The 22,134-nt window shown below is 38.4% G+C and overlaps 1 protein-coding gene across 5 annotated transcripts in view; it reads right to left on the minus strand.

Annotated features, from left to right (window-relative positions):
* VPS13B (vacuolar protein sorting 13 homolog B) overlaps positions 1-22,134 on the minus strand; it is a 485,884-nt gene that overhangs the window by 438,066 nt on the left and 25,684 nt on the right. For 3 of the 5 annotated variants that reach the window (XM_064442322.1, XM_064442321.1, XM_064442319.1), the window contains exon 4: positions 259-382. In XM_064442322.1, the coding sequence (XP_064298392.1) occupies positions 259-382 (124 nt within the window). The remainder of the gene's footprint in view (positions 1-258; positions 383-22,134) is intronic. The other 2 variants (XM_064442323.1, XM_064442320.1) reach the window with 1 other exon arrangement.

The following is a 22,134-nucleotide window of genomic DNA, read 5'->3' on the forward strand; positions in this document are numbered from 1 at the left end:
TCACTCTAATCTATCTTGCACTATAAAGGAGTTATGTAAATCTAAGGATTCAATAAAATGGAAGGAAGATACACGGATTAACTACATTTTATTCCAATTTAGTTCTATTTTATGATATTCAAGTATTTCACTCACTTTTACATGATTTGTAGGTGTACAGAGATGTAATAGCCTAACTTAGACATTGTGGCCACCTGAATGAAATTTAGGTATTTTCTATCACTCAAATATGATCCAGCTTCTGAAATTATGGCTTACCTGGAGGTAAATCAGGGTCAGGAGAAGCAGACTGCTGGACTCGTCGTGGTTTTACTGCTGATTTCATGCTTTCTGTGGTACTGCGGTTTGTTGAACTGGAACCACAACTTTCATGATCTTCCTGCTAGAGGAAAAGAGAGCAACTAACTGAGTCAGCCAAACAAGAAGAAAATAAATGTTGGAAGAATGACTTCGTAAAGATTTGGTAAAGTAAACATCTGTTACTGTTTTTCCATCAATTCAATCCTGTACATGCATCTGACTACAGAGATTGCAAAACTAGCTGGACAACATAAAAATTATTTGCAGTTAATACTTTCACTTTTATTTTTAATAAAACACTGGCATTTAATAAATTTCAATTGAACACATTTCATCTAGCTGCATTTCTGCTGCAACACTGCTTTGAACAGACACAGCGCCCTGGTGACTACCAAAACAAACATGAGAAACTACTAAATTTTATGATCTTACATGCCTACTCATGAAACCACTTCAGATCGTTCCAAGATGTCAGAGTCATGTCCTTCCTAATACAGCTAACTGAAGCGATTCACACAGCAAATAGTAAAGCATGGCTGCAGAAAAGATAAATGAACTGAGGGCACTTGCTCAACTTGACCTGCTACATAGCTTATTCACTTTAAGGAATTCAGAAGCAGGGAAACATGGCTCATAATTAAGAGAATATGTTATAAGCCTTACAAGATGAAATTTGCAGATGCAAGAACATCTTAATTAGCTGAATTTAAGGTTTTAAATACCCCACTAGCATTCCCATTACATTCCAGAATGACAGTTTAACTACAAGACTCAAGTATAAAAAAGCCAAGAAAAGTAATGCAAATATTCTTGCAACTGTATTATAAGAGCAGCTTGGAGAGGAAGCTAATTCTTAAAACCTTTGACTCAAGCCCAATTATGTCTTCAGTAGATGTAGTCTCTTGCAGAAAAAGAGCAAAATGCTCTTTGGTTCATGTCATGACTAGGATCACACAGCATGTTCACAAAAAGAAGGGTTCAGGGAAAAAATATCAAGTACTGCAGTATGAAGCTATAATAATCTGAAGTCCTCTAACCACCAAAAAGCAAACAGCTTAAACTGTGCCGTTTTTTGTACACAATAGATCATGTGTTTCCCTGTATGCTGGGGGATATATGTATTTCTTCTTAATATTTTTTGCATGAGAAATAAAAAAGTTAATGTAATTATACATTTTAAGTACGACTCTACAACTTCAGAAGCAATTAAAGAAAATTTCTTTCCTTCCACTTCATATTTAGCAAAACAGAAAACAGAGGAAAGTTATCTGATAAAGTGGAAACCATTTCACTACGAAAAAATATGATAAGCAATATAATCTTAGCCTGGAAAAAAAGGAAAAAAAATTAGAAGACTGAACTTATCTGGAGAAATTACAGAAGACAGACCCATTTGTACATTAGAAGGGTAGAAGATAGCTTCTAAAAGAAGGATTTGAGATTTTCCAGTCATTAATATAGTATTGAAACAAACTGGTTTTTAAGTTATGGTTATTTGGCCATTTTAGCCATACTGGACTTTCCCATTCCAATGGAAGAAAAAAATGAAACGGGTGTGTAGCATTGACTCTGTCTGGAGGGCATTTGTTTGCTTTCTTGTCTCTGACAACCTTGTGATGCATTTCAGTCTCCTGAAGACTCTCTCAGAACTTCTAACAATGGTGCAATTTTATTCGAAAGTCACTCTCTTCACAGTGTACCTGAGCAATAATGACAGCTTGAAGCTCTTGCTGCGTCTCTAAACCCGGGGAGACGGAAGCCTCTTCATCAACACGCATATCTTGTAAACAGAAGAGCTCATCTATCCTTCACATCTCCAGCTTACTGAGAAAAACTACATCACAGACTTTTAAGCTAAAATTTTTGAAATAACTTTTAACCCTCTTTCTTGGAAACTAGTGTATACGGAGCATGAAAATATTTTTTCAGATGAGTCACCATACTGCTATTTATGTTTTGAACTTGGGAGTGGGGGGAAGACAAAAAAAAACCCACCACACCAAAAAACACCCCCCCGAGACGTCAGAGTGACCAAACAGCTCAATTAGCACATTTCCTTCTTTCCTAAGCTCACTTACAGATTGTACAGAATGCTGTGGTGTGACTATTTAATGATTTGATCTGATAGGATCGCATTACGCTTGCCTTTTAATATTTGTTGGCTATGAGAAAAAAGAAAGGGGGGCTGGGGAGATGGGGAAGGCATTCTATTTTTGAAGCGTTAGCTGTATCAAGCCTGACTACATTCAAGTCTAACTTTTCTGTGTACTGGCATGACCGTATTCAATGAATCTTCTCATAATTGCATGCAAAAATCACACAGAGTATTACTAACATTTAAAGATTAAATAAGAGTGGTTTAAGTTTTTACCACTTTCAGAGAGTTAAGAATAACTAGCACAATGGGTGGTTTTGGTTTTTTGTTCTTTGGGGTTTTTTGGTGGTTTTGCTTTGTTTTGTTTGTTGGTGTTTTGTGGGGTTTTTTTGTTTGTTTTATGGGAGGGATGTTTTAAAGGAAAGGGGCAGAGAACCCTTATATTGTGTTAATTTTGAAAGAAAGTCTCAAATCTTAACCTATAAATAACCTCAATATAATAAGCTTTTTATATTTCCCTGAGTAACAAGTCTGTTGTGACGGAAAATGGTTGCAACCTAAAAGTAATCAAAACAAAAACATACACATTCCAGTATGGTGCGAAAGTACGACACCAAATTTTATCTCAGAAATATACCTATGTGACTTAATCCACATGAAGCAACAGTATACCTACGTTTAAGAAGAATTCAACCTGGCTTAACATATAAAAAAAGGTTTTTTTAATCTGGGACAACATCCCTTCATTTCCTTCCATTACAGAATTATCAAAAAGGTTTCAGAGCTGCATGGGGTTTTTTTTTGAGTGTGATCACACACCCTTTTTCACAACAGCTACTTATACTTTATAAAGCAAGTGTTGTATTCTTTAATTACCGGAAGATGATAACAGTGGCCATGACCTTATAGGAACTACGTTCCTATGTAGACATATATCCAAAAGCTTTCTGTATCTGCACACCTCTGCTCAATGTTAACTTTAAGAGCACTCTATTAATTTTTCAAACATGTGGCTGTCTCATAAGCCCAGAAGTAAAACATGTTCATTAAAGAGATGGGAAAAAGTTCCAAGCAAACTGCCAAAACTAGCATAATTATGAAACTATTTAACACTGGAACCAACTAGAGTCACACACTCTGTCTAGATCACAGTGATGTCATCAGAAACACCCGGCCAAAAGGCACTAAAACTACTGCGCTCCCATAAATCCACCTCACACCAGATGACAAACATCTTAAAGCTAAAGTCAAAATTATACTGGGGGTGGGAAGGGAGTTACATTCTGAAAGTGCTAATAACTGTAGTTATAATATGAGATTTGATAAATGCCCATTCATTTTAGCATTAACGAGAGTGATTCCAAACAACAGTCACAACAGCAGAAAACTAAAAATACTCATTATTATCTAAAGAGATTATTTTTAAAGAAAGTAACACTCATTTACCAAAATATCTTTTCCCACTAGCTTGTATCATAAGTAAAACCTAGAAAACGTAAAAAAAAAAATTAAACATGAGGTCCTGCTTATGGGAGTTGTTATACAAATGTACCTTGGATTGGGGCACATGGAAGTTTGCACAAACGGGTTCCTTTTTCTCTTTTGGCAAATGCTTCAGACCAGGGAATCAGCTGAAATATTTTTATAGAGTACTATGGTTACATCTAAAACTACACAAGTCATAAGTAACATACTAAAGACACCTAGGCTAGTAAATTTACATGCATGTTCCTCACTCAATTTTCTACTGCTATATAAAACAGTTATTGCAAGGTTGAAAGCAAATTACAATTGGCAACACCTCAACACATACTAGATGAGGTTTATTATAATCTTTCCTATTAAGTGGAGTTTATTATCTTTGCTCATTATTCTGTTTTCAAAATTTAAAAACATAGTTCCTTTTCTCTTTAAAAAGATGCTTTCTCATTTTAAAGATACATAAACCCCATTTAACGTGCAAGACCTCCAAAATACCCCATAAGCATGCTTAATTGGAAAAAAGTGTTTTCTCGTGGGGATCACTTAGCTCTTTACGCAGATATTGTCCCTATGCTTTCATGAAATCAAGTTAAAGAAAACTGAGTTCTTAAAAAAAAAAACTACATAGGAAAATGTGTAAAAATAACCATTATGAACTAAAACTTTAAAACCTGAACCGATCCTAAGTACCTACTGCACAAACTTGCACAGGGTTCTTCATCGCTTTCTCTCTTCCTCTATAAAATTTTGCTTTTTATGATCCTTTGTAATTTCTAAAACAGTGAGCTTAATATCCATTTCAAGTCAGTAAGAGATACATATTTTTATTTCTGGAAAGCACATATTAAATTATAAGATATAAAAACTGCAAGAGAGGAACTTATTTCCCATGAGCAGACTGTGCATATATGGCTGAGTAGCTAGTTACCTGTAGCAAGACTAAAAGTAATACTCAGAATATATTCATTCTAGCAAGAAAGACCTTTGACACAGTCTCCTGCACAGACCTTATCCCCAAATTGGTGAGATATCAACTGGATAGTGGGAGAGAAATTGGCTGAAACAGTGGCCGGACCACTGGGCTCAAAGGATTGTGATCAGGGGTACAAAGACCAACTGGTGGATGGTTACTTGTGGCATCCTTCAGGGATCAGTACCAAGCCCACGGTGTTTAACATCCTTATTAAAGACCTGAAAGATGGGATAGAGTGCACCCTCAGCAAGGCTGTGGATGGCACCAATGTAGAGGGAGGAGCCAATGCACTGGTGGGCAGGGCTGCTATTGATAGGGACCTTGAAAAGCTGAAGAAATGGGCTGTCAGGAACTCCATGAAGTCCAGATGCAAATGCTAAAGTCCTGCACCTGGGATGGAGGTACTCTGTATAACTGTACAAATAACCAAATTGCTAGAAAGCAGCTTTGCAGAAAAGAATCCACGGGTCCCAGTGACAGCAAGTTGAATGCAAGTCGGCAACGTACCCTTGCTGCAAAGAAGGCCAACTTTGTACTGGGCTGTATTAGCAAGGGTGAAGCCAGGGGTGTGATTCATCCCCTCTCTTTGGCCCTTGTGAAACATTGTGTGGAATACTGTGCCCCAGTCTAGAGCTCTGCAGCACAAGGAGGACATGGATGTACGGAACCCAGTCTAATGGAGGACCACCATCGTGGCCCTAATGGGGGATGAAGCACATAAACTCTCCCTCAGGGAAGACTGAAACAACAGGGGTTGTTCAGCCTGGAGAAGGGAGATCCTACTGCTGTCTATAGCTACCTAGTGGGAGGGTACAGAGAAGACGGAGCCAGACTCTATCTGTTGCCACTCATCCTCTCACAGTACATTTTTGACAAACCTGAAATACAGGCAATTCCAAGTAGGGCAAAAGCTTTTTCACCGGGAGGGTCATCAAGTATTGGAACAGGCTGCCCAGAGAGGTGGTGGAGTCTCAAGCCTTGGAGCTATTCAGCACTTGGCTGGTCAAGTTCTGGGGCAAGTTGCTCTAACTGGACTTGATCTGGGCACAAAGTTGGTCTAGATCACCTCCAGAGATCATCCCAAATTACTCCATGATTCTTCTCCACACAAAAATGAAACAAAATATTCTACAAGTTTTAACAACTACTACCTTAAAAATACACTACAAGTTTCATTAAAATTGTAAGCACTATCAAGATCTTGCTTTCAGAAAGATAGCTATGTTCCACCGCTATATAACTGTTAATATGCATGATATATACACACAAATATGCAAATTCATTCATACACACTTCTAATCTTGCAACAACACTGCTGGCTAGCACACATCAAACATTACTTACAAACGAGTCATCAACTTTAATACAGACTGAAATTATTTCATTGAACAATTATACTGCAAAGAATATTTTACTAGGAGTTAAAAACTGAAATACAGAATCAAAAAATTAATCTTTTTTTTCTAATGAATAGCAAACTGGAAGCATAACAACATTGAAACAGCAAAATCAGTGACTTAAATATGACATCTGTAAATCTTTTGGAAGTTGTGAGTTAATAGTCTAATACACACTAACTTTAAAGTTATATACATGTGACTATTTAAAAATTATGACAGTATAAGATACTGAAAGGAAGATTCAGCCAAATCAGACTGAGTTACTATTTTGTAGAATAATTACGGAGTTTTGTATTATATGGAAATTATACATAGCTTATACATACACACTTGTACCTTCAAAAGTCTATTCAAGACAGTCCATTTTCTTTCACTGTTACAAAACCCAATTTTAAATCTTTTCAAACTGGTAAATCACATATCTCAGAGGGAGTACTCAGAGATTAAGCTCCATACTTCTCTAAGACAGATGACAGCATGATGGAAAGTCTTTATTGTCCCACTTCAGGTTTTTTTTTCCAGTACTATTCAGGTAGAAACACATCAAAAGTCAATTCTTTAAATTATGCACAAAGAGGAAATACCGAGGAATTTGAGGCAGAGGTGCAGTCACAAAGCACCTTGATGAGTGGGGGGAATAAACAAGGGTAACCTAGTTAAGAATAATGGGACAAGCTGGAGCAATCAAAAGGTAATTTAGCAAGGTGTCAGCCTGAATTTGCATCTTGTTGCACCTTATCTCAGCTCATGTTAGATTCAGAGAAACAAGTAGCAGCAGAGGCCAGCAAGGCACACCAAGATACCTGTACTAGATCACAAGTTATATCAGTCTGTTATCATAAACCTGTCTATATAATATAATATCTTATGTATAGTATATATAATAATCTGTATATAATCAGACTGTATCGGTCTTATCATAAGCCCTGTTTTGTTAATTCTATATTAGTGTAGCACAATGTACTCTGAAATAGGCGTACAAGTCAAAAATCCATGTGGGAACTGTGAACAAGCTAAAACGCTGCCACAGCAGCCCCAGCTGAAAGCCAAGAAGCTTGTAGGAAGACTGTTGAACTAGTTGTGCAGAATGTGTGCTGTCTACCTATTGATTTCTGGGCAATAACAGCTCCCTGTGATGTTGCTACTGTTTTGGTTAGCTGATTATCCAAGGTATTTGAGAGGAACATTCCTTTGTTTACAAGAAAGGGAGCTGTCAGAGTCTGAAAGCCTATGGCGATAAGGCCATAGAGCCAAAAGATAAATAAAACAGGCTATTCTCACTAAGTGCTCCTCAGAAATACACCGCAATTTCTCAATGCCCAAGACAGACACAAATAAAATGACTTTGCAAGTCTTTGAGGGAAATTAGCTGTACAAATATCTTCTTTCTATTTTGGAAAGACGTTATATTATAGACTGTTAATTGATAGTCTAGTAAAGTTTCTGATATATTTATTGTGTTTAAAAAAATTGAGGCCACCTACCATAATGTAAGTGCTTTTTAATAGAAATAAACATCTCAAAATGGCTTTTCTGCAATTTCTCCTACGATAAGCTTTTTAAAGATCTCACTCTTCCTTATGTTACAGGAAGTTTGCCCAGTGCTTTGGTCTGGGGGGAAATGGGTGGGAGCATCTTAATTCTGTAACATTATTTTGTGTCTGCTTAACACCTAGCACAGTGGAGTCCTGATCCATGATTAGATCTCTCAAAGCTACAGAGAAGAAAACAACAAACAGTAACATGTTACAGTAGCAGCTGGCAGCTATACTCAAGATTTGGCATTACTTTAGAAGCAAGGATGGAAGGGATTAAAAAAAGGCAATTCCTAAATGTTTGTTCCACAAAATCACAGTGCACAGTAACTCAGTAATTCTCACACCAGGGTGGCCTGAAAGGAAAGGAGTTGGGAGGAGAGGCATAGCATAAAGACTAGTGCTAGGTGGGCTCCTTCAGCAAAACTGATGATGTGGGGCATCCTTTATATAGGATAGATGTGGGCTAAAAAGGGTCCTTCTGCCCCACAGATTCTCTCTGCCTGGAAATGAGAAGGCAGAGTGGCTGAAACTGTTTACCCTGAAGGATTGCAAGCAGAGAGTGACAGGAAACACACTCAGGACAACAGACTGCAAACATGACAAAAGCAATGGGAAGTGGCCTAGATTTTTATTCCCTTTTTCGACTTGTGTTCAGAAAGAATCAAATCTAATAAAATTGTGTTAGAAGAACTGATATCTATTTAAAAAAATGAAAACTTTCCCTCAAAAATTAAGTCTCAACAAAATAAAGTATGTATTTCAAGTTGTAACAGTTTATCTCCATCATGGAAACTTCATGAAAAGAGTCTGGCAGTTCTGCGGTCATCCAGCCTAACACACAATCCAGGGGCTGTTGCAGGACCACCTCACCCACACACAGGTCCAGCCACTGAACTGCTCAGCACCACAACAAACTTTTTTCTTACACCACTGCATTTCTTCTATGTACAGTAACAGTAGTTAAGCTGTTTTACATTTTTTGTGTGCTATTTTGGAAGACACTGAAAGACTGCACATACTGTCATCCTTGTTACAGGTCCATCAAAATATTAATTAAGAATAGTTGAGCACTACTTCTCTGGTGCTTATCAAGTACCTTGTTCTGAACACTGCAGGAAGATCGGAACACCATTGTGGGCATGGCTCAATCACATCACTGATTTGTTAAACAACATCTGGGAGCCATTAACAAAAAACGTGGCCCATTCTTGTCACTTCCTATTGTAATCTGTTCCACCTGCTAGAAGGCTAGCCCTAGTCCCCATTCCTATTTCAACTGCCCCTAGACTCTTCACCAAGGCAACATTTTCCTTTGTGGTAGCACATTATTAAGGGTACTTGTTTCCCCCCCCACCCCCACTGTACTAGTGGGTTGTAGTTGCAGCTCCATTTCGCACGTTCTTTAGGGGGTACTTTCCCCTCACACATTTCCTACTGCAGTTTATTAGAAAGCCAGACCCCATGTGTAAGAATTCACTCCACCAAGCACCTGCCAAGGATGTAGCAATAAATTTTATTACAACATAACCTTGCTACCCACTTCCTTCAGAGGAAGGTATAATACTGTCCAGACCAAGTTTTTTCCTAATCCCAAACACTGTTGAGCAGCATACCTACAGCAGGGCCCCAGCAAATTGAGGAATCCCCAGCTCTCAAATTCCTAACATCAGGACAAACCTCTGACATGTGACAGAGGAAGGCCTGAAGCACAAAGCTTTGCCATGAGAACTTGCTATCCAAGTGAGCTCTTTTCATTGCTGAGCATCATTTGGGCAGTGTTTGGATTTTGGCAGCTGCTGGGGGTGGAAAGACAAGAAAGGAGGTAAGAAACCAGTGCAAAAGAAGAGGAAGACTGCATCATCATGCACACCTGGTTTCCTTAGGATACCAGGCTTAAAACCCAACACAACTGAAATACAGTGGGGTCATAGATTTTAGCCTAGCAGTCCTCAGTTACTGTCCGAGATGCGTCCGGGCCAAATTTGAGCTTGTGGCCATTCTCCACAGACATGCACCAGAATAATTCTTCCCCAGCTGGGAATGGTACTTTTCAGGCTACTGTTGCCAGTGCAGGAAGGCTCAGGTAGAAATGAGATTTCTCAGCCATGGGTACAGCAATATTGAATCTCTCTACAGGTTTCACTGCATTCTACAAACTCTGAACACAGAAGCCAAGTTAGTGGAGAGTTCCAGTTATCACGAGGTATTTAACTGTCTCAAGGAAAACTTCCATAAAAACAAGACAATTTTATCAAAATACTTGTATTTAAACTTTCAATTACACATTAACAGCCCTACTGTATTTGTAACAACTCACTTTAAATTTTGTATTTTATTCTTTCTTCTTAAGTTAACGTCACATACCATCATGGGCAAGAACAGATTTTCACCAAATGTAATTCATCAATTACATCTTATTTAGATAACATTAGTTAACACAACTAATGGACTAAACTACAAAGCTGGCTGAATGGCTGCAAAAACTTCTGGTTAATAAATGTAAAAAAGTACACATAGGTGCAACTTATTCAAAACATGTACATTAAGGAGTTTTTACTTATAATCAGTCATTTCTTTTGCAATTGTCAGTCTGTGATGTGTACACCATTTCAAGGAATTTATTGCTATTTATATTGCACTGCTTTTTAAATACTAAAGCCATTGATACGTTTCCTTAACCCTAAACAAACAATTTATCTTCTCAAATAGTCAGCAATCACACTAAATCACCAGAATGCTATATATTAAGAGAAGTGTAACTGTCAACACTACAACTGTTGCAGTTTCACAAAAGACCACTGTAATTATAAGATGCAAAGTTTTAATCACATTGGTTAGTTTAAAATAAAACGTGCCTCCTCTCAGGCAGTAAGGGCTTTATCAGGATCCAAAAATATGTTATTCTTTCTAGTGACGACCATGTCCATCCCACTTCCTTACACAAATTTTGACATTCAAAATTCTTCAAATGAATACACATTACCTGGTACAAGCTAATCAGAAGGGATTTTTTTTTAAATAGAAAATTAAGAGCAAAAGCTCTTCTCCCAGATCTGAGCCAATCAATTTGTATGGAAAACATTTTTTCTTTTATCCCTGGTCTAATTTGCAACAAAAGAATGAGTACAGGTTTAAAATGAGAGAAGAAAGTGAGTATCAGCAAGAAATGAAGTTGAGTGCCCCAGGGAACAAAACATACAAATATTCTGAAAGGAGCTGCAGGGATGAGGATGGGACTGTTACTGTTTGGCGCTCAACTGCGCACTCCAGCCACATGCAAAAGTAACAGATTAAAAATTGGACAACAGGATGGAGAATATTCAAGAGAACTTGGGGAAAAACATGTGGGAAAGTTAAAAGCCTGGAAACATCCTCTAATCTCATACAATGCCAAGCAGGAAAGCTCAGGGAGGATTTAGTGTAGAAGAAGAAAATAACGTATCTTGTTTCAAATTAACACAGGGAACATCAGCTGTAATAAAGCTCCTGAATAACATCGGCCAGTGAATATATTTAAAGTTAAACTCACAAAAGCAGTCTCTTAAATCTATAATTCATCAGGTTTTTATCTACTTATTTACATCAATAAATCTTTCTTATAAATTTGAATGAGTAATCATAGGTAACACACCATTAACTCATTCAGGTTCCTCTAATACTTATCATTTTACATGGTGTATATATTTGTTGGGGTCGTGGAGAGTTTTAGCTTCTTTAAAAACCTAACTTAGAACATACTACCCACAATACTATAAATTCATTTAAGTGCAACTGCATTCATACCAAATGAAAGAGACTTTTCCCTAACTGATGTTTTTTTATCCGCAGTCCTGAAGAACAGTTGCAACAAGCCATTATTCAGAAGGCAAACCCCTCACTCTACAAAAAAGCCTTGATCTGAATTTCAGGTAATAGCACTAACTTAAGGACTAAAACAATCCAGAATCATCCACCCTTAGCAATCACCCAGGGATCAGGTTCATGCTTTAGCACCCTCCTGTGGCACAGGCTATAGTCCCTCCAACTCTTGAATCCATCATACACAGACACCCTTCGTTTATTCTTTCCAGGCAGGTCTCCTCACTACTGCCTTTCCCCTTCTTCACCCCATGAGCAACCTGTGGGCCAAACATTTACTCCCCATCTCACAGACTAGGTTGAGCTATATCGTACTTGCACCTACAGAGTTGGACACTGCAACCATCGCTTCCAAAGCAGTCCTACATACCATTACAATAAATAACCAAATAAAATTTTTTAAACTATGTTTGTTCAACATAAAGTATTGATAAACTACTCTGGAAATATAAAGCTCTAAAATACATCAGTTTGAGCAATGGTTTTTTCTGACGTCTTGAATAAGCATGGTCAACCGATTCTGAGAGCTGCTCTTTCTCAAGCTTTACTGTTGGGGGAGGAACACACTTGTGATTCATTGCACAAAGAGATTAAGTATTTGTTATATATTTGTTAAGGAAAAAAAAAAGCATTTAGCTTTCATATAGCTAACAGGCTGGAACATCATTATTTCCTAATTTTCTGGTCAAGGAGCCAGAATCACAAAGAATAGCCAAAGAACCACATGTCCCCACATCATAGTGAATGAATATTAAAGTGTACAGTCCTTAAATAATTCCTCTATGCCTATACTAGCCTCAAAAATCAGTTTCTAAAGTGTAATACAAGGTTCAAACAGGCAATACTCTAACACATCAAGAAAGTTACCACAGGATGGGATTGTGGCAGTGCATCATGCTAGTAAAAGCCTCTTAACATGGTCACACAATGATACCTAAAGATCCATCTTGTTAAGCATACTGAACTGTGTTTCCTACATTGTGACTTCTGTGTTTTTATAAACATGATCTGGCAGTTATAACTTCATCCTAATCCTGCTCCCTTTGTGGAAGCACATAGGCACACTTCCACGTAGATAAGCATTTGTGCCAAGCGATGAACAGCTGCCTTCTACGCACACTCAACCTTCTTTTAAACTATCCCTCACTCTACAACCATTACGATGAACAAATATAGTTTAAAGAGAAAAAAACAATATAAAAATTAGTTTAGAAGTGATTACAGAGTTGCAGTTTCAATGGAATAGTTAAAAAATAAGAGATGTAATAATGGAGATACATAACCTGCAGGTTTCAGTAGCTTTCTGAAAGCTGAAGTAGTAACAATATAGATTAAGAACAAAGAGCACCTATATTATGAAGCCAAAATTCCATTCCAAATCATGATACAGAATATTGGAAAGTTAACAATTTTATCTACGCTTCTATGATTTTTGTGAAAACCCTAGATGACAAAAATGGCAATAGTCACAGTGCGATCATCTAAACTCCTTATAAATTTTTATATCACAGGTGTCGATGCCAAATTTATTTACAAATTTAAGTTATGAATACTTCTAGATACACAGATGTGGCTTACTAAAATCTCACTTCCAGCTAAAAATTAACGTCACCTGGAGGATCTCAAAAGACAAGGATGCTTCCACCTCTGCTGCTCTTTTGTGCCTGGACTATAATCCCATTATGTGCATACCTGCACACCACATACCCTCTGTTCCTATGTGCAAATGTACTATATTGCAGTCTTTACTTCCCAAGAAAGCTTGGTTCATGAAAGTATTTTAGCAATGCTCATCTGTTTAGCTTATACAACTAGATTAATATACACACAGTATATGTGGATATACTTACAGATAAATTGATATGCATTTACATGAGATTGTATAAATATATAGTATATGTATAAATACACATTTTTGCTTAAAGTGTCAGATATCTAGTATCATCATCTATTAAGACATTATTTTACAACTAATCCCACAAACAAAAAGGGTCCCATACATATCTGCATGTACAAAACCCATACTACGCAGTTTTTCCTTTAGATTCAGTCTGCAAAACAAATTTAAGAGAAAAAAATATAGGACACACCTGAACACACCTGGGCCTGAACACACCACAACATTTTCCACGAGCAGTCTGTGTTCCTGTACTCAGCTTTGCAAAATAGCGTATGAAAATATTTTCTGTGACAAGTATCAAGTGATATTCATCTGTGGTACTCACAATATTATATTTTACTAGAAAAATACCCTTGTATTTAATTAAAAATTTTGCATATAGTATATGTTGTAGGTCAGGGAGAACATTTACTGTCAATTACTTTCATAACAAAACATCCATAGCTATTCATAACTAACCCTGTAAATCAAAGATCTTTGCCTGGTTTGGTTTTTTCTCCCCACTCAGGTATACACTTGAACATGAAACATTTCCATGTCTGATCAGGTTTTTTAAATGTATAGATATTATAGCCTTTTTTAATCTATTAAAAAAACAGTGCTAGAAATATACAGTGGAAGACATATTTATTTATTTATGTAAGAGTACGGTTGGTTTAGAAAACCAAGCAGGGGCTTAGATTTTTCTTTTAAATGCAAACCATCCTCACCACTACATCATTTTAGGTCAATCACAACAAAAATAGTTCCTTATATGTATTTAGAATATTAAATTTTTTCTGGTATCAGACTGAGGACTTAAGCTCCAAACATAACAAAAACTAAATCTCTCAAAACCTAACAGGCATGAGTGAGGTAACAGAAGACTCTTAAACACACTCCTCTTGTTTTTACATAGTAGGGCCAACTGGGATTTGTTCTACAATAAAAGCTTTGCACTGTAATTAGGCACTAAAGATGAGTCAACAAACAGACACTAGCTTTTCACTTTCAGAGAGCTCTGATTAATGTAAATCATTGACAAAATTGTATTTGTTACCTCTCATTGGTATGTTTAAATAAGGTGCACAGCACTGATTTTCAATGGGTTACATCAAGACATTTATGGATGGTGACCACTTTGCTTTTAGTAATGTGTAAATAATCAGAAAAGCACTTCAAGGCTGCTGAAGAATCACACATGAAAAAAGCTGGGAATTACCAAGTTTCAGAGTATTGCACCTTCTTTCTCTTTCCTTATCAATTCTGATTTACCTCTGCAGAAAGTGACAAAATAGAATAACCCCTCACAGTAGCTTTAAGTTCTATCCCAAAGGGCAAATGATCAAAGAGGGGAACGTTTCTCTTACGCAGAACACCTGTATGTTTTAAGTTCTTTGAACAAGATTAAATCCTCCCAAAAGTATTTTAACCAACTCTAACCTCAACTTCAAAAGTCTTCAGAAGCACCACACATTGAGGGCCTCCAAAAGGAATTTTTGCTGACTGCTGCATCAGTGTCATGAAGGGCAAAAAACTGCAGGAATGGAAGAGCAAGTGCTGAAAAGTAGTGGCTTTTCAGTTGAATTAAACAAAAACAACCCACAAGAACTGCTTATCCAGGCTAAAAACTGGGCATGTTCCACACAGTTTTAAGGACAAATACGCAGAAAGACACAGTGCACATCACATCCCAGAAGGGTCAAGAAGCACCAACATACTTTCTGGTCCCCAACCCTTTTATTCTCTCCCTCACTGCTCCTATGCAAGTGTTACACTTGGCTTAATACACTCCATTATGCTTAAGTCCATCCATCCACCCATATTCATGCAACCAGAGATGACGTAGCTCATTTTGCCAAATACCTCATGAAGAAAGTACATGCCAGCCACAGACCACTAGTCAAGTCTTTTCATATGTTTACTACTGTTAAAATTGCTAAATTACAGCATCCCAACCTCAGTAACAAGATCTGAACATGAAATCATCCTCCTCCTCCTCTTCCTAACATCAGGAGGGAAAAGGGAGAAAGTAGTTTTAATTTCTGCCTTCCACCCAAGAGTCTCATGTTGTTCCCCTGCTGCAAGTGCCATTAACCCAGAGCATGCATCTGGGAGAGCACCGGCCCCATGGCAGTGTATACACCAGAGAGAATCATTAAATCGCCAAGCTGAAGTTTTCTCTTATACTTCCAAGCGTGCCATACCAAGGCCAGAGGTATTCCATTTCCTAGGGCTGACAGCCTGCAAGTCTCCTGAACAGGTTTTAAGAAAAAAAAAAATCCTTCCTAAGTCTACCCAAAGAAAACTTTCAGGCACCACTCTAATTTTTTGGGTGCCATATGTTAGCCCAAGGACGAAACCTGATTTATAGTAGCCCTAAAGATCAGGGAAAGTTAGTACAATTTATAGACACCTTCTTATAATATAATCACGTTAGATGATCACTGATCTCCTGCAAGTCTTAAAAGCCTATTCATACAGGATGGTAGGAAGCTTCTTCAATAATTACTTACTGCAATATTGACTACTGAATAGTGCCAAAAAGGACAGGCTAGTAGATGATCAGAAATGGAGGTGGGATAGTAGGACATGGATGACAAAAGACAAAAGGAAAAAAGGAAGCCGCGTGGTAGGGAAAGAAACAACAGCAAAAAAATAAAAAACACCACCCAAAGTGCTCCTTAAAAACAGAATTTTGGTGAAGGTTGTATTTCTTGTGTGTTAAAGAGCGTGAGTCACAGGATGGCCAGTCACCTGGCTTAACCCAACGGGGCGGGGGGGGGAAATGTAGTAAACATTGCTTTTACTGTCTTTCACAGATATCTCTTTTGCTATGTAAAACTCCAATGCGCGATTGTCTCTCTACAAGATTTTAGAAGGACTAAAATTTGTTGAATTGCTTATTAAATGTAAGATCTGTAAGTTTACAAAAATAGTTTGGAAGAAGCTATGAAAATTAGTCTCTGAACAACAGCCAAACCAACTATCATGAGAAAATTCCCCTAAGCATCTCACAGCAATACTTCAATCAGCTGCAATGTAGTAAAGCTGAACTACACACAGAGCGGTAAATCTTAGTTCTAGCATTATTAAATGGAAAAAGAAACCTCACGCACATTTGACAGTAAATTTTAATTTGGCATCTGAATGTAAAAGTATGTCCAATAATTGATTTTGATCATATAGAGACAATTATATACACAGATATTACTAGATTTATATTAAATCCTGCAAGATCTGTAAAAGTTATTGGAAACAGGTTTTTCCTCATACTAATGTACAGTTGTTTAGATTACTTTTTAAACCATCTGAATATCCCATGGCACAATGGTCAGAAACTAGGTGCCAGTATGCACCTCAGATACATCCAGTTGTTCCTGATGTAAAGCAGGACCTTGTAAGGCAATATAGTCAAGATAAAGATACTGTGTTCAAGCATTTCAGATAAGCAATGAAAGGCATGTTTGTTGATTCTACACACCTAGCAAAGCCGGGGTTTTGCCCTTCCCCTTCCCTCCCCCGCCCTTTCCGGAGGAAGGAGCTCTGTTTCTCAAGTGAAGCAGCCTGAGTTTCCAAGTTACTTTGCCCCATTATTACCTTTCAAGCAGAGTCTGGGACATTCTCCAACTCAGGGTGGGGAGGCAAGAGGCAGCCAGCAGTGGGGGAAGGCTCAATTCATTAAACCTTTTGCTGAAAACCATGCAGGTGGATTATTTTAGGTATATTAGAAAATACCACCATGACTGTGTAACAGCAGCTTGTTATGAGATATTCAGTAAAACATTTTATTGAATACAAGTACAGTAAAACCAGCTGTAGCAAACCATACTCTCCAGAGAATTGTGAGGCTACCTGCTGCTCACATGGTGTTATGTGCAGATGCCACTGCTACATAAGAAATTAAAATGGCTAAATATTTTCAAATTAATCCTTGGGCAACCAGACTACTGTTTTCAGAACTGCATTAATTAAGAGGAAAACATGTCACAGCAGTGAAACACACTGGGTAAAGGTGCTGGGCTACACGAGTTTTGACAACTGGGGAACCTGCTGGGCCACACAGGTGAGGGAAGGGCTGCAGACGGCCATGGATGACATGACCAACTTTGGGAGTCAGGGGCACTGCAGACTTCTCAGCAAGCACAAGGGCAGTGACACAACACTGCTGCCCCCAAGACGATCTCCTGAAGCACCTTAAATTCTATACCCTGTAGCAACAAGAAGCCTTCTGCATAACCTACATAGCCAGTGCTTGGCCCAAACCAAAAATAAAGTTAGCTATCTACACAGCGAACGCCAACGGGTGGCCAGTTTCAATACAATAGAGACAGGCCCCAGTGAGTATTGTCTCTGAATAGGTACGTGTACTAGGCACTAGTTTTGAGGTTTGATAAATTTACCAGTTTTATTAGGCAATTTTTCCAACAACTTCCACATTGCTGTAAGTTTGTGACAGCTGCTGTTACACAGGAGCAAAAGAACAGATTTACTGAGCAGATAATGTAACTAACAACATGTGGGAACATACTATGTGCAGCCTCTACACAAAAAAAAAAAAAAAAAAAAACAAACCAGAAAACACCCTCACACTTAAAACCACACTGTGAACCCTCTTTCTGCCAAATCACAAGGTACATTACTGCTAATAAGTTTTTTCTCCAAGTCTTACACTACAGCAAAAAAAAAAGATAATGGTGTAGAAAAGCATTTGCATTTTGTATTGTTGTAATTTAAATTTCTTTAAAAGCATATTATGTGTCACTGTTCTCTAGTATGTTAAATGAGATATGGAGCTACGTCCCTTGAAAGGGGTGATTTTAATTCAGAGATTGGAAAAGCAATGACTCCATTAAGGAAATGGATCATCAGAAGAGGCATGACATTCCACTGATGAATTGACTTCAGTCTTAAATATTTAACATTCTATTGAAAACATATAAGTGGTTTTAGATGAGAAGCTTTGAACAAAACACCAAATATTTGAACAGTTCACAGAATAGCATTTTTTGAGAAATGAAATTTCCCAAAAGAACAAATAGAAAAACAGGACAATGGTATCATTCCCAAGAGGGTAAAGAAAAGGCATTTTTTCCTAAAATAAAAATGTTAATTAAAAACAGTTTATCAATTAAGATTTTTATAAACAGCTCTATTTATAAATACAAGTGTGATGAAGACTACTATTTGTATTTTTACTGTCAGGAAAAAAACTATATCAGAAAATTCTATGCACGCTGCCTTTGCTTATCAAGCCAAATTAAAATATTTTGAAACTCCCACAAGAAATTGTGCAAGTGTTTGATTTGTTACAATTATGAGATTCATCCAAATAGTCTATTAAAGGTACTGAGCTATTCTAATGGAACCCAAATCTGATTTTTTTCTTAATTGTATACAATTAAACTCAAAAAGACAGCACAATGTAACTTTTTTGGTCAGATAGGCACTCATTCATCTTTAAGAAATAAATGTTTCCAAACACTGTAAACATTTCATTGATAAAAAACTGCCTTTATGCTCTAATTAGTTGCTATTCTAATTTTCACCCTAGTTTAGATCAGGATTCTGATAAAGTAAATATTTATGGAAACTGGTACGGGAATGCAAGACCAGCTTCTAAGGCATGGCTTTCTGCTGGGGAGCATGCTATAGTACTTGTCTTCAAAATACAATATGAACCCTTTCCAAAACTCAGGTCTTGCAGTCCTTTAAGACAAAATAAACTATGCAATAGCTCCAATAAATCTACATTCATACTAAAAATGAAATCACAATAGGCCTGACCTCAGTACCGGGGAAGGTTATGGAGTAGTTTATCTCGAGTGTGTTCACCAGGCATGTGCAGGACAACCCGGGGATCAGGCCCAGCCAGAATGCAGGACACCCAGGGGATCGGGCTCAGCCAGCATGGGTTTATGAAAGGGAGGTCCTGCCTCACTAACCTGGTCTCCTTCTATGATAAGGTGACCCGCTTAGTGGATGAGGGGAAGGCTGTAGACCTACTCTACCTGGACTTGAATAAGGCCTTTGACACTGTCTCCCACAGCATTCTCCTGGAGAAGCTGGCTGCTCACGGCTTGGACAAGTACACTCTGTGCTGGATTAAAAATTGGCTGGACAGCCAAGCCCAGAGAGTGGTAGTGAATGGAGTCAAATCCAGTTGGCGGCCAGTCACGGGTGGTGTTCCCCAGGGCTCAGTGTTGGGGCCGGTCCTCTTCAATATCTTCATTGATGATCTGGATGAGGGGATTGAGTGCACCATCAGTATGTTTGCAGATGACACCAAGCTGGGTGGAAGTGTTGATCTGCTGGAGGGCAGGAAGGCCCTACAGAGGGACCTGGACAGGCTGGATTGATGGGCCGGAGCCAACGATATGAGATTCAACAAGGCTCAGTGCTGGGTCCTGCACTTGGGTCACAACAACCCCATGCAATGCTACAGGCTTGGGGAGGAGTGGCTGGAGAGCTGCCTGGAGGAAAAGGACCTGGGAGTGTTGGTCGACGGCCAGCTGAACAGGAGCCAGCAGTGTGCTCAGGCGGCCAAGAAGGTCAACAGCATCCTGGCTTGTATCAGGAATAGTGTGGCCAGCAGGAGCAGGGAGGTGATAGTGCCCCTGTACTCAGCCCTCAAGTACTGTCTTCAGATTTGGGCCCCTCAGTACAGGAAGGACATGGAATTGCTGGAGCGTGTCCAGAGGAGGGCAAAGAAGCTGGTGAAGGGTCTCGAGAGCAGGCCTTAAGAGGAGAGGTTGAAGGAACTGGGGTGGTTTAGTCTGGAGAAGAGGAGGCTGAGGGGAGACCTTACTCTCTACAACTACCTGAAAGGTGGTTGTATTAAGGTGAGTGTTGGTCTCTTCTCCCAAGTTACTAGCGATAGAACGAGAGAAAACAGATTCCAACTGCATCAGGGAAGGTTAGGATTGGGTATTAGGAAAAATTTCTTTACTGAGAAAGAGTGATCAGGCACTGGAAGAGGCTGCCCAGAGAGGTGGTGGAGTCACCGTCCCTGGAAGTATTTAGAAGACATGTAGATGTGGCATTTCAGGGCATGGTTTAGGAGACATGGTGGTGTTGGGTTGACAGTTGGATTTGATGATCCTAGAAGTCTTTTCCAACCTTAATGATTCTATGATTCCATGAAAGAGGTGGTTGGGGTAAGGAAGGGAAGTTCAGAAAGGCAAAGCATAAGCTCAGGCAGCAGAAAATAGCTCAGGTAGAGAACAGCGTAACAAGTAGCATGGCAAGTGGTGATCCAAAGTAAATGATGAGTAGAAAGCTGAAACATATGACATCTCTCAGCAGTAAAGCTCAAGAATCATTCTGAAAATGCTCAAGCCTACCAGAATCTTACATGTGTGGTCTGACTTGGATGGCAGTAGGCATCCCTGTCCTCCCTTCCACATCTTCCTGCCTGCACTCCTACCACTTCTAAAACAAGATTTGAAACTACAGTGCATGCACAACTAGAAAAATCCCCACACCAGGCAAGACTCATCTGTTGTTCATTTAGAATTTAGGATCACTACTGATTAATCAGTATATACTTGAAATCAAGAAACACCAGACTTCACTATTTGCTTCTACACATATGGTGCCTTTCAGAAACAGAACAGGACAAAGACTGAGCCCATTTGTCTCTGAGCAGGCCACACATTGCAGAGGACCAAAACAAGAGCAAAGGAAGAATGCATACTTAGGATAACACTTGTGTTTCTTAAATTGCAGAAAGAAGATAACTTTGCATGAACGAAACCGTTTCTTATTCAAGAAGAAGAGTAAATGTGACAACACCTGAATTTTTAGACAAGAACAGAAACAAATACCAAAAAGATTTTAATTTGTGCAAGAAGCTATATCAAGCCAGCACAGATGACAGGACCATACCACTTTTAATCCATTCCAACAGTGTTCAATTGTGAAAAAAAATCATCACGTACAAAGGAAGCTTTTATGCTATTATGACGTGAATATGTTCAGAAGGTTACTTTTCAAAATCACTTGAGAAAGCACTACATATCTCCCTAGACGCAGAAACAAACACTGAAAACAGCAGAACACTCCACTTAAGTATGTCATTGCCTTCTGCCTATACAAGATTATTTTACATAAACCTTTTGCACAGATCGAAATACATGTTTCTTCAAGTAAAAAAAGAGTATAAAATGAAAACATGCTATGTGTTACAGATGCAAGTATCATCACTTAAGGCTTTGAATCAGGTTAAGATATCCAGGAATATTACATATTCATAAAATATAAGATGTCGTACACCAGACATTTTAGGCAGGCAAAACTCACAGCTCAGGCATCAAAAAATGAGCAAAAGTCAAAAACATTAGAACAGACAGAAGACAAGAGAACTTAAAAATTTAGGTAATTGTGGGATGAGGCACAAGGGACTGGGAGAAAAGGAACACATATGCACATGGTGCTGCTCTGTCTGTCATCATGGAGAGCAGGACAGGACGAAGTTTAAAGAGGAAAGTCGCCACCACTCAATCCCACCAGACCACACCTCCTTCATGTTTCTGTTACAGCGGTATCTCATAAGCAATGCATCTCTTCAGAACTGCTAGAAGAAATCCCTGCAGCTTTCTCTCTCTTGT

The sequence above is a fragment of the Phalacrocorax carbo genome, chromosome 2 (genome assembly GCF_963921805.1).
Source record: "Phalacrocorax carbo chromosome 2, bPhaCar2.1, whole genome shotgun sequence".
NCBI lineage: Eukaryota > Metazoa > Chordata > Aves > Suliformes > Phalacrocoracidae > Phalacrocorax > Phalacrocorax carbo.